Source organism: Heptranchias perlo, chromosome 2 (genome assembly GCF_035084215.1).
Source record: "Heptranchias perlo isolate sHepPer1 chromosome 2, sHepPer1.hap1, whole genome shotgun sequence".
NCBI lineage: Eukaryota > Metazoa > Chordata > Chondrichthyes > Hexanchiformes > Hexanchidae > Heptranchias > Heptranchias perlo.
Genome location: NC_090326.1, coordinates 108,450,817 through 108,464,533, shown reverse-complemented (window position 1 = coordinate 108,464,533; position 13,717 = coordinate 108,450,817). Strand labels below are relative to the sequence as shown.

The 13,717-nt window shown below is 39.3% G+C and overlaps 1 protein-coding gene across 2 annotated transcripts in view; it reads left to right on the top strand.

Annotated features, from left to right (window-relative positions):
• Positions 1 to 13,717, top strand: part of cul1b (cullin 1b) — a 90,886-nt gene that overhangs the window by 21,971 nt on the left and 55,198 nt on the right. Inside the window, exons 1-2 of one of the 2 annotated variants that reach the window (XM_068005666.1) lie at positions 598 to 709; positions 963 to 1,261. In XM_068005666.1, the coding sequence (XP_067861767.1) occupies positions 1,122 to 1,261 (140 nt within the window). In that variant the 5' untranslated portion in view covers positions 598 to 709; positions 963 to 1,121. Of the gene's footprint in view, positions 1 to 597; positions 710 to 962; positions 1,262 to 13,717 lie in introns of those variants that run through there. The other variant, XM_068005657.1, reaches the window with a different exon arrangement.

Below are 13,717 nucleotides of genomic sequence, written 5' to 3'. Positions count from 1 at the left end.
GAGGGGGAAAAAAGAGACACAGGAAAAATAAGAAATTTAAAATTTTAAAAACCTCTAGAAACAATTTACTACTTGCAGGAATGAGACTCCACAGTTTCAGTTGTTTCCTTTCTGGGCCGCCGAGGATGAGTGACATTGCGGGAACATAAATCTTATCCCTACGCCATTAAATATCAGCCTCAATTTTCTGTTGGGAGTTTAATTCGTTTTAGCAGCGCAAGTGCAGCAATTTCTTGAAACTCCGGGAAGGTTGATGGAGGTTGAGGTTTTTGCGAGGCTAACGGTGCAAATCATTCATCAACTTGTGGCGATTCTCTTCCTTGCCACAAATTGCTGGATTTTTTACGCACTAGTAACAGCGTGCGCTTCTAACTTGCCGTCATTTTCCCACCAAATTCTGTGCCTATAATTGTATAACTAATCAACGCTTCAAATCCCCAATTGTGAACCCAGGCAAAATCCAATCTGCCGCATTCTTCGTTTTATGAAATTCTTTTTAAAATATCCTCCCAATTGTAATAAAGCTATAAATCTGTCCAAAATTGTATTTTAAATATTAAAAAATGTGGTATTACTGTATTTTGCTTTGCACCACAGGGACCTAGTATGATGTCATCAAATAGCATCAGTGATTGATATGACAGCATGGACTTGGCAAGCCTACAGCTTTCGTTATAAACTGAGACTGAAGATTAACTTGTTAGTTATGGTACTTATGTTTTAAAACATCTGACTTACTAGTTGCTAGCTGGCATCAATTTGGATCACAAAATTTTATGAATTTCGGTTGTTAAATACAGAATATTACAATTATTATGAGCTGGTGTTAAAAAAAAATGTCTGCCAAAGAATTGAAAATGCAGTGCTGTTTGTTATGGGAAAAGTATTTTTGTAACAATCCTAAAAACAATAAAAAGGTTTACAGATAATTTCCTTATTTGAAACTGTTGTTTTTGTTGCAGGTTTGATGAGGTAGAGTCCGCCTGGTCAATTTCGGAGGAAGTAAAATTCATTGGCAGTTAACAGCAGAAAGTTGAAAGGAGTCTGTACTGCTACATCTCATGGAGGAATAGCTTGATTGACCGTGAACCTTGCTGTAGAAAACTATAAGGAAACAGAAAATGTCATCAAACAAGAGCCAAAACCCTCATGGGCTTAAGCAGATAGGCCTGGATCAGATATGGGATGACCTTCGAGCTGGCATTCAACAGGTTTACACCAGACAGAGCATGGCAAAATCAAGATACATGGAACTATACACGTATCCTGTTACATGTTCGTCGTCTTGGATGTCGGCTTCATAGTTTGTAGCTTAAAGTTTGCTTATTGTCCAAGGGGTCAAGTGTAGGCAGCAAAATGCCTTGAGGTAGTGTACTGAAAATATCTTGATTTGTAGAGTTCAAGAATCCACTTGTGTAATACAAAACTTACCAGTGAAGTAAAGGAACTTTTTTTTTAAACCCAGGTTACATTTCATAGTCATTACAAATAAAACAATATGTGGGTTATTTTTAAAGTGAAAAAAGTCTAGGAGCAGTTTTCCAAAGCACTCCCCCATTTTATTTTATGGTAGAAAATAGTGGCTTCGGGAGAAATTTGAATAGGTTACCTTTCTTGCATCAAATTGGGGATCTCACTACTATACTGCTCTGGTGATATCACTGATAGCAAGTGCCCTGGGACAGGATGTGTTTCAGAGCAGCTTCATAGTAAATGGTGGGGGGTGCATCTTTGGACTGACACGAGAGTTTCTCTAAGACCATTTAATTGGGGGGGGGTGGTGGAGGAGGGGAGGGAACATACTACAGGCAGAGAAATTTATACCCCTTCAAGTGGGGGTTTCCTATGGTCCCACGGCTTTAAAGGACTGCTCAGAACAGTCTACAGTCATAGGCATCGCTGTTTACTTTGAGGTTGCATAGAATTGCTCCCTGTCAGTGATATCAGTGAAGTGGCTAGAAACAACTGACTTCGTTTACAATCTAGTAAGAAAGTTGATAATTTAAAGAAAGTCTTGTCAAAATTTTCTTGAGGCTAAAAATTTCTTCTATACAATGGGGGGAGTATTTTTAATGAAGGAAACTCCCCCTACTTTGACTTTCCCCTCTTAAGTATAGTTTTAAATGCTCTAATGTCATTTTTGTTCAAGAGAATCTATTCCAAGTCTGTTAATGAATTAAATTGGAATTTTTTTACTTCAATTACATTTTTTAATATTGATTTGCGATGAAGGAGATATGTGTGTGCATCTGATGTGATATGTATATTTGTCTATAATATTTTATTAAAAATTAAATTTCTGTTGGCGCTGGGAAATGGAACACTTTCCATTTCAGGCGCCCAGTGTCAGCATCATGACAATATAGCAGAGGTCAGAGCAGAATAGAGGGAATTGAGCTCTGCATATACTTTAATCCTAACCTTAGAAGACCGTACTGTGTCAACATGGCATTTTCAATTTTTGGTATCGGCTGTCCTTGTGGTTTTTCTGGCTGAAATTGTTAGTTTCAAACTGGGGTCAGATTTGTCCTGCATGCCCATATCCACTCGGATCTGGGATGAGAATGTTCAAACTTGCCTCAAGGGTCCTTGCATCCAATATCACAGATGAGACTTATCCATTCATTATGGGCTGGCTTAGTACCCAGGTACCAGAAGTAAAGCTTCAGTGTGTTGACCAACCCATGGGTGTCACCAGAAGTTTTTAATTCTCCACAGACCAGGGAAATAGGCTCAGCCGGTACCCCATTCCTCAGGAAATTTGAAGAACTTTGCTTTAAAACATTCTCACATTAACTACGTTGGGACATTATGTGTGTGATTTGTCTGGTTCAGTATAAAAAATGCAATGCAATTGCAAAGCCCCAGTTTGTTTTCCATGCAGAAAACCTGTATGTTCCATTTCTTAATTTTTCATTTAAATGAATCAGTGATGGTCTCTTCTGTCTACTGAGTTGTATGTAAATTAAGCTTATTCAACCCAGTTTCATTTGGGCATGGGCTCACAGCACTAAATTAACCGTACCATCAGTTTGTTAGAAATTGGTAATCTCCCTCTGTCCATAAAGGATAGCTGCCATAGGAAATGAAAGTCATCCTAGTGCAATAAGAGATGGTCTGCTAAGATTGTGGCAGAGCTCGGTAAGCTTTACTCTTCACTTAACACTGCTGTTGCTTTGAGAGTGCTTGATACTGACACTGGGTGTACCGACCATGAAAGCATTCAATTTTCCAGCACTGATGGCCTGTACCTTACTGAGCACAAAATCTTCAGTTTGGGGGAAAAAAATTATGAACATATGAAAAGGACCAAAAAAGACAAGCTGGTCTGTCAACATGGTCCCATCCCTGACCTGGGCAGCTTGTAAGCAGCATTAAAGTCACCCCATCCTACCACAGTCACCCAATCACATGGGAGAGAAAACATTTTTTTAAAAATAACTTCAGGCCGACTTAGGAAAATATTGGTGAAATTTCTCTCCAAACCTTGTAGGGAATCAAGCAAGCTCCAGGAGACCACGGTGACTGATATCACTAGTTCTCTGGGTTCTTCTGATGACTACTGTCTCATATCTGCCTCTTGCAGAATGCTGTGCATCAATTCACACCCTGTAAACCAGTTCTATCTGGTTTGGCACTATAATAATCTTTGAGAATTCTTCGCTGTTTTTCCTTGGCTCAGCTGCTACTTTCAGAATCCTGATCCTTCTATTTGTGCTAGTGTAGTAACTGATATTCTACCTGACATGGAAGATTTCATACCTCGCTCTCCTTTTCTGACAGATCTGATACTGCATCTTGATTGTGTTGGGCCTGCTATTTTGTCTTATAACATTTCTACCCATCAGATCTGATACCTTAATCAGTCTGAAGCACTCTGAGCTAAATTTATCTCTGCTAATTTTTTTGTTAGAGCTGCTAGTCGCAATTAAGTGTTGTCTTCCTGTTCCCCCAAATGCTTCTTCTGGTCCTTTGCTAAAGTTGTTTCTCTTGTAACTTCTGTGAATGTTGTTTTCTATTCCACTTCCATCTTGATTGTGAATTTGCCAACTCTCCTAAAGACATTGACATGTTTTCTTCACTCACTTTATTTCCTCCAACTCTGATTTTAATGACACTGATAAAGAACTTCCTTCTATTGCTTTATTATGTTTTGCCATTGTAATCCACATAAAAGTTTTATCCCTGCCAGGTTTAATGGATCCTCCACTCCAATGAGACCCCTAGTTCTGATTTATCTCTCTGGTACCTTGCACAAGTAAATCCTATTCATGTGTGATCCCTGACTGTGTGTCAGCATACTATTTGACTGCAGAGAGCATCACAGCTGAGCATAATCAGTCCTTTCATCTGCATTTCAGCAGGGATCATTATACAGCAAATGCTTGAAATACTCAGCAGTTCAGGCAGCATCTGTGGAGAGAGAAACAGTGCTAATATTTCAGGTCGATGACCGTTCGTCAGAACTGTTCTGACCTGCTGAGTATTTCCAGCATTTTCTGTTTTTATTTCAGATTTCCAGCATCCGCAGTATTTTACTTTTGTATCACTGCACAGCGGTAGGTCCTGTAGTATCAACCTCTACTGCCTAAATACAACTTATAGTTTATTTTTGGAAGACTGTCCTCTAATTAGAGCTGTCGTACTCATTTCTTCGGTCTCTTTGGTTTCTTTACGGGACGGTTAGTTGGGATTGGGGTTCTGTAAACCTCTATTTTAATGCTAAGTTATCACATCAATGTTGAAAGCAGATATTACACTCCTAGTTGGTACTAGTTCAGCTGGCAAATACCCTGTATATGTTTGTTTATATGTCTGTTGATATCTTAATTCTAGTACAATTTATTTGTTCCAACTTGTAAATTTTTATTGTCTGGATTTGTTCAAATTTTTGTATAGTGGGCACTTTTAGAGTTAAGACTGCCCATATCAAAGTTTCAGGGGTACATTATTAGATTCAGGAAACCAAAATTGAGGAAAAGTTAGTTTCCTAATCAAGATCTACATTTTTTTTTCTCTTTAACTGTAGCTAGTTTAACTGCCAGCCTTCAAACTTGATTATGGATGAAGTAGTCACAATTTAAGAACTAGTATTGAGGAAGGGTCTCTGTCCAACACTTATCTTTTCTCCTATTGATGCTGATGGGCTTGCTGTGTATTTCAGAATTTTATGATATTTGTGGCAACTGTTATCCCATAATGATGGCTTTTACCCATGCTCCCTGATGCGTATTTTATTTGTATAGTATAAGTGGCACTGAGTTAATATGAGACTCTTCCAAACACTATTTTTGGGTGCTTTTAATAGTCTGGTTGTGGAATGATACAATTGAGTTCAGGTGATGGTCCAACACTGTTCATTTCAGTGGCACTTCAAAATTGGAGTTCAGGGGATGATGTGTTACAGAGCACAGTGAAATCAACAATTGATTGGTCATAGAAGTGTGCATGTGTTGTTCTGAACAATTTTTGTGTCATCATCTGTCATTGTTTTTGAGATATTTGGCAGTCCATGCATCTTCATGTGATGTCGATTGTGTCCTAAAAGTTTGGGTGGTTGCTGATGAGAAGCAGAAACAAAGTCTAAAATTTAGGGGCTATAAATGTATAAATATCTGCCATAAAAATCCCTGATTTTATTTTTGAGTTTGTCACAAATTTGGGTCTGCCAAAGGCCTATACTCAGGTTCAGTGGTGTCGGTTGCTTCCTTAAGTGGCCTGCTTTTTTATGAAATTTGACACCTATTGCCCTGTCTCTGCTCGAACAGTAGCAGGATCCGGGAGTGTTTAGAACGAATAAATGGAGAAAAAGGAATGGAATTTCTAAAATGTGAGCAGGCTGCCTTCCTCGAGCAAGGGCGGGGGCATTGCTGGATCTGGTTATGAGGAATGAAATAGATCAAGTAGATAAGCTAAATGTGGGTGAGCACCTTGGGAGTAGTGACACAATATAATTAGGCTTAAGATCCAAGTAGAAAGGGGAAAATGTCTACAAAAACTAGAAAAACAGATTGGATTAGGGCAGATTATAGAAAGATGAGAAGTGAGCTAGAGGAAGTAAAGTGAGAAATTGGCACACGTTACTAAAGGACAACAGTGGTTTTTTTTTTAAAAAAGAGATTGTAAAAGTACAAAATCAGTATGTTTGTGTCAGAAGATTAGAGAATGGCCATTGTAGTACTAATTTTTAAAAGGGAGACTGAGCTAATCTGGGTAATTACAGGCCAGTTAGGTTAATATCTTTGGTAGAGAATTTTTTTTTTAAAAGAGTGTTTAATTAAGGCCGAAATTACCACATCTCTAGATAAAGAGAAAATAGTTAGAAATAGTTAGCACGGATTTCAAAAGGGATGATCGTGCTTGACCAGCCTCATAGAATTCTTTTGAGGAGATAACAGACATGGTAGATGGAGGAAATAGTGGATGTAGTGTATATGGACTTTAGGAAAACTGTTGACGAAGTAACAGCAATAACAACAACTTGCATTTATATAACACCTTTAATGTAGTAAAACGTCCGAGTTAGGATACAGGCCACAGAGTTTTGGATGAGCTCGAGTTTACAGAGGGTGGAAGGTGGGAGGCTGGCCTGGAGAGCATTGGATTGGTGGAGTCTAGGGCTAACAAAGACGTGGATGAGCGTTTCAGCAGCAGATGAGCTAAGGCAGAGGCGGAGAAAGGCGATGTTGTGATGGAGAGGATATGGGGTCAGAAGCTCAGCTCAGGGTCAAGTAGGATGCCAAGGTTGCGAACGGTCTCGTTCAGCCTCAGACCGTAGGCAAGGAGAGGGGTGGGGTCAGTGGCTAGGGAACTGAGTTTGTGGTGAGACTAAAAACAATGGCTTCAGTCTTTCCAATATTTAGTTGGAGGAAATTTTTGCTCTTCTAATACTGGATTTCGGACAAGCAAAGGTAGTGGAGGTGGTGATGAGGTAGAGCAGGGTGTCATCAGTGTTCGTGTGGAACCTGATGTAGTGTGTTCAGATGATGTCACTGAGGGGAAGCATGTAGATGAGAAATAGGAGGGGGCCAAGTATAAATCCTTGCGGGCTCCAGTGGTAACGGTGTGGGAGTGGGAAGAGAAGCCATTGCAGGTGATTCTCTAGCTACCACTGAATAAATGTAAGGAATCTTACAACACCAGGTTATAGTCCAACTGTTTTATTTGAAAATCACAAGCTTTCGGAGGCTTTCTCCATCGTCAGGTGAAGTCACACTTCACCTGACGAAGGAGAAAGCTTCCGAAAGCTTGTGATTTTCAAATAAAACAGTTGGACTATAACCTGGTGTTGTAAGATTCCTTACATTTGTCAACCCCAGCCGGCATCTCCACATCATTACCACTGAATAGATAGAAATGGAATCAGACAAGGGCAGCCCCACCCAGCTGGATAACAGAGGAGAGGCATTGGAGGACTATGTGAGATAGCACATAGGAGATTACTACAGCAGATTAAAGGGTGAGAATTACATGAGAGGATAGCAAACTAGATTAAAATTTGGTTTAATTAAAATAGAGAAAATGGAGAGCAGGAATTGAGAAATAAAAACAGAAAATGCTAGAAACACTCAGCAGACCAGACACCACCCATGGAGAGAGGAAGGTAAGGTTAACGTTTCAGGTCTCTGGTTCTGATGAAGGATCATATGACCTGAATCGTTAACCCTACCATCTTCTCTCCCCAGATGCTGCATGTTTCCAGCATTTTCTGTTTCTATTTGAGTTCCAGCAACTGCAGTATTTTGCTTTTTGTTTTATTGATTAGGAGTTAAGGGCAGTTTTTCAGAATGGTTGTAAGTGGGTACGGTTATCTGATCTGGGACCACTATCAGTGATTTAGATATAGGCCTGGAGGGAGTGGTTATGTAATTTGCAGATGATACAAAAACAAGTAGTACAGTTAATTGTTTAGAAGACCAAAGAAAAGTGCAAAGGGTATTGATAAGATGGAGCAATGGGCTAAAAAGTGGCAGATGGAATTTAATGTTAGTAAGTTTGAGGTGATGCATTTTGGTGTTTTTAAAAAAAAACAGCAGTAATTATACTCAATGGAAGTAGGCTCAGTGCTTTTGAAGAGCAGAGACACTTCAGAGGCGGTTGAAGGGATATGGAAGCAGGTTGGGTCGATGTGATTAGAACTATTTGCTCACATAGAGAATAAATGCCAACATGGACTGGTTGGGCTGAATGGCCTGTTTCCGTGTTGTAGCTTCTATATATTTCTATGTATATGCATATCTATGAATGCAGCCAAATTAACTCTAGATTTGTTTTGTTCTGCAGTAGACAAAATATACAGAACACTGAGTATGAAAGCCAGTTGGTACAATTAGTTCAACTTCTGTTTGCATACTGTTACAAAATAAAAACATGCGTATACTAGCCCACTTGAGGGGGGATTCTTGTTTAACATAGAAATATAGATCTACTGCTATCTGTCTATTTGACATTGTGGATGTTCTTACTCTCTTGCAGCCTTTCTTGACACCCTTCACAGCTTTTCTGCAGCTTTGGCTGTTTCACAGCTATTTTGCTGCTTTCTGACTTCTGGTGTTGGCTTTGATTCTTAAAAAGCCTCTCCCCTTATTCATGAAGCTCAGAACAGTTAGTCAGTACCAAGGTGCTGGTTGTCTTCCTGAAAGGTTAGACATCACTAATGAATTGACTGTTGTGGGGCAAAAGAACTGCCCATCCTGCATTTAAATCACCTCTTGACTGCCTATAGATGTCTAACTCAGTGTGAGACTGCGATAGTTAATCATTTTTGGATGAGCTTTTGCTCAAAACACATTTGAAGACAGCTCATGTCTGGGTCCTATACTTGGGGGGGGGGGGGGGGGGGGGGAATAGACACAGAATCCTAAACCGTGATAGTATTGCTGCTAAAATGCCCCAGTACATTAATTTCAAAAGGTATCTATCATGTAAGGATAGCCTAGAGGGTTGCGTTAGGACAGCATCCATATAGATAGATTCATGAAATAGGAAAAATTATACAATTCATTACAGGCCATCAAACAGTAGAGATGAGGTAGATGGGGAGATCTGCAGATAATTCAGAGAGATATGCAAGAACAGTAGGGAATGTTGAGTGATTCTGTCCCAAGCTGAACTGTTGCAGCCAGGTTAGAGGGAAGGGGAAAAGGTTAAACAATCTTTTGGTAGGAAGAAGGAGGAGAGGCAATATAAACTAAATGGTACAATTTTAAAGGGGATGCAGGATAAGTTGAGAAGGCTGTTTTTTTAAAAAAAGCATATGGGGCATAAGAGTACAAAAGCAAGGAAGTTATGCTAAACCTTTATAAATCACTGATTAGGCCTCAGCTGGAGTATTGTGGTCAATTCTAGGCATCACACTTTAGGAAGGATGTCAGGGCCTTAGAGAGGGTGCAGAAATGATTTACTGGAATGGTACCAGGGATGAGGGACTTCAGTTATATGGAGAGATTGGAGAAGCTAGGGTTGTTCTCCTTAGAACAGAGAAGGTTAAGGGGAGATTTGATAGAGGTGTTCAAAATCATGAAGGGTTTTGACAGAGTAAATAAGGAGAAACTGTTTCCAATGGCAGAAGGGTCGGTAACCAGAGGACACAGATTTAAGGTGGTCAGCAAAAGAGGTGACATGAGGAAACTTTTTTTAACGCAGCGAGTTGTAACGATCTGAAATGCACTGCCTGAAAAGGTGATGGAAGCAGATTTAATAGTAACTTTCAAAAGGGAATTGGATAAATACATGCAGGGAAAAAAAATACAGGGGGGAAGAGAAGAGAAGAGGAATGGGACTATTTGGATAGCTCTTTCAAAGAGCTGGCACTGGCACAATGGGCTGAATGGCCTCCTCCTGTGGTGTAGCTGCTATGATACTATGAAATGTAATGCATGTGGTCAAAGTGGAATACATTGTTTGGAATATATCCAGGACTGCTTCCTAGATCAGTATGTTTCTAATCCAACAATGAAAGAAGCTTTGCTTGATTCCGTTCTGGGAAATGAAGTGGGACCAATAACTGATTTGGGAGTAGCAGAACAATTGGGAAATAGACTCCCTAGCATAGTTAGGTTAACTAATCACAGAAAAGGGATAAAGAAAATTCAAAGATAGGGGATCTGAATTGGAAAAGGGCAAAGTTCAGTGAGATAAAAAGGGAATTGGCCCAAATTAACTGGGCCAAGTTAATTGGCCTAACCACTGTTTTGTACAAATTCATCATTATTTCTTTATTCTTGTACTCTACCCTTGTTTATAAAACTGAGCATGCTATAAGCCTTTTTTATGCCCTTAGTGCAAACCTGCCCGGCCTGTTAAGAAACTTCAAAGCTGAAGGTATTTTGCTATGTGCTATTTATATAATTCATCAGATTTTACTTTGGAAACAAATTAATCTATCTATCTAACCTGTTTTTTAATCCCATTTTGCCCCAAGGGGTCTTTGTAGAAAATAAATAAATAGCCGCTTTCACCCTCTGTACTTCAGAGGTCCAAAACTTAAGTTATTTTGCTGTGCCCTATTTATTATTCGTTAGATTTTATATTACAACCAGTTTGACTTTTTTTTTCTAATCCTGTTTTTCACCTGCGCTTCTTGAAAATAATTAAATTAATGCTTCTCCTGGCCCGTGGAAAATAATGTCATTTTCATCCTTGAAACTTTAGAGCTCCAAAGCTTGTAGGTATTTTCTGCTCATCATTTTATAATTAATTGGATTTTTACATCATAAACAAGTTAAACTATTCCACTTCTGTTACTTCCTTTTTCCTGGTATACTGGTTTTATTGACACTATTGCCCATAAAATCATACAATATTACAGCACAGAAAGAGGCCATTCAGCTCACCGTGCCTCTGCTGGTTCTCTGAAAGGCCTATCTACTTAGCCGCATTCCTCTGCCCTTTCCCCATACCCTTTTTATTTTTTTATTTTTTTGAAATATTTATCCTTTTAAAACATTATGGATTCTGCTTTCTAGTAGGACATTGTATTATAACAATATTTTTTTTTAAAAAGTCTCCTTACCTCTAGTTCTTTTGGTGATGTTCTTAAACTTATGTTCTCTAGTTACTGGCTCATTGATCAGTAGAGAGAGTTTTTCCCACTTTGCTTTATCAAAACTTCCTATAATTTTGAATACCTCTTAGATCTCCACTTAATTTTCTGTGTTGTAATGAAAAAAGTTTCAGCTTCTCCAATCTCCTCATAACTAAAACTTCTCATCCCTGGTATTAATAAATCTCTTATGCACCCTTTTAATGGCCTTGACATCCATCGTAAAGTAGGGCACCCAAAACTGGACATGGTATTCTAACTTCAACCTAACCAATGATTTGGTTAGGTTTAACATTATCTCTTGTTTTTTGTACTCAATTAAAATTTAGGTTTTATATGCTTTTGTATGCAGTTAAAGACTTGAATATTTGAACCTCGAGTCTTTCTGCTGCTCTACTCTTTTTAAAAAAAATTTCATCAGTGTATATGTTCCAATTCTTTCTCCCAAAATGTGTCACATCACAGTTCTCTGCACTAAATTTCATCTGAAATTTATCTACCAACCTGTCTATGTTCTCTTAAAGTCACTTACAATCATCTTCACAATTAACCATGCTCTCAACATTTGTGCCGCCTGCAAATTTTGATATTGTATCCCCTAAAGTTCAGAACATCTGAGAAGAGCAATGATTGCAATATTGATACCTGAGGGACATCACTGCTTACATCCCTTCAGTCTGGAAAAACATCCATTAACCATAGTTCTCTTGTTCTTTCTGTCATTCAACCAACTTCCTATCCATGCTGCCACACTTCCATTGCTAATTTGTACCTTAATTTCATCAACAAGCCTATATACCTTCTTATCAAACACCATTTTAAAAATCCATATGCACAATACCTACTGCGTTTGTTTACAAATACACTCCATTGTTCCCTTAAAGAACTCAATTAAATTTGTCATGTTACAAATACATGTTTAATAATCCATGTCTTTCTAGATGAATATTATTTTTTATCCTGTATTGTGGCCTCATCCATTACCAATACTAAGCTGTCTAGTTTAACAGCAACAACTTGCATTTATTTAGCGCTTTTAACATAGAAAAATGTCCCAAAATACTTAGGAGACATAATCAAAAAAATGGATTCCTGAGCCAAAGGAGGAGATATTAGAAGGGGTAACCAAAAGCTTGATCAAAGAGGTGGATTTTAAGGAGGATCTTAAAGAAGGAGAGGGAGCAGAGAATCAGAAGGGTTTTACGGAAGGAATTGCCGAACATGGGGCGAGATGGCTGAAGGCATGTCCACCATTGGGGTGAAAGGAGGGGGAATGCACAAGTGGCCAGAGTAAGAGGAACAGGGTTTTGGTGGGGGTGGTGGTGGTGGTGGTGGTGGTGTTGGGCTGGAGTAGATTAGAGATGGGAAGGGACGATGCCATAAAGGGGTTAAACATGAGGCTGAAAATTTTAAACTTACGGTTTTGGAGAACCAGGAGCCGATGTACGGAGCCAAACCGTGAAGTTGGATGATGGAAGAGCGGGATTTGGTGCAGGATAGGATGTGGGCAGTCGTAGTTTTGGATGAGCTGAAGTTGACGAAGTGCGCAAGGAGAGGTGGCCTTCAGCCAGGAGAACATTGGAATAGTTGAATGTAGAGGTGACAGAAGCATGGATGAGGGTTTCAGCAGCAGGCGGGCTGAGGTAGGGGTGGAGATTGGTGATCTTTGTGATGGAGAGAATATGATGTTCGAAGCTCAACTTGGGGTCGAACAGGATGCTGAGGTTGCAAATAGCCTGGTTCCACCTGAGACAATGGCTGGAAAGGGTGATGGAATCAGTGGTGAGGGTATGAAGTTTGTGGCGGGGGTTGGAGACGATATCTTCAGTCTTCACGATGTCTAGCTGGAGGGAAATGTGGCTCATTCAAGACTTTGTGTTATACCAGTAGTCTAACCACATCGGGGCTGTGGAGGTGGTGAAAGAGGTAATGAGAGGCAGACCTGGGTGTTGTCAATGTACATGTGGAAGCTAGCCTCATGTTTGCGGATTATATCGGCAAAGGCCTACATATAGATGAGGGGAGGAGCCAAGGATAGATCCTAAGGGACTGGTAGATTAGTACAGGAAAATGTACTCTAAACAGGTGAAAATTCAAATGCAGCTCCTCTTTAAGAAAGGTTGCTGGACTGTTGAATAAGCAGTTATTCTTTTGTTGACCACTTTGGCTGCATCAAAAATACCAACACCAGCTTCAAAAATTACTTTGTGTGGCAGGAGGCTTGGGGATAGAAAGGAGTGGGTGTCATCCAAACTGGTGCACCCACTGGGGGAGAAAATTAAAACAGTAGCCAAGCACCCTCCTCGTTCCCCATTCCCTGCTCCTGTAGGCAATCTGACTGTGATGGCTAACAAACATTTCAAAATAACAATCCTACCAATAATTCATACAGAAAGATTGTAAAAGGGAATATTTTTAAAAGACAGTAAAAAGATTGTTTTTTTTAATTAATTGAGGTTAAAGTGACACTAATCCAACTCCTGGTTATATAAGTTGCCACATTACTCTGTCGCCTTATTAAAAAGCAAAGTTTTGGCAGTTGCTCATAGGAAATATAAACTACTGGTTTTGTGTCCGGACGTGTTGTACAAACAGTAGTAATCATATCTTGGGATTTAGGTTACATTCGTGAACAATTTACATTGTTGTATGAATGTTTTTGGACTTATTAAA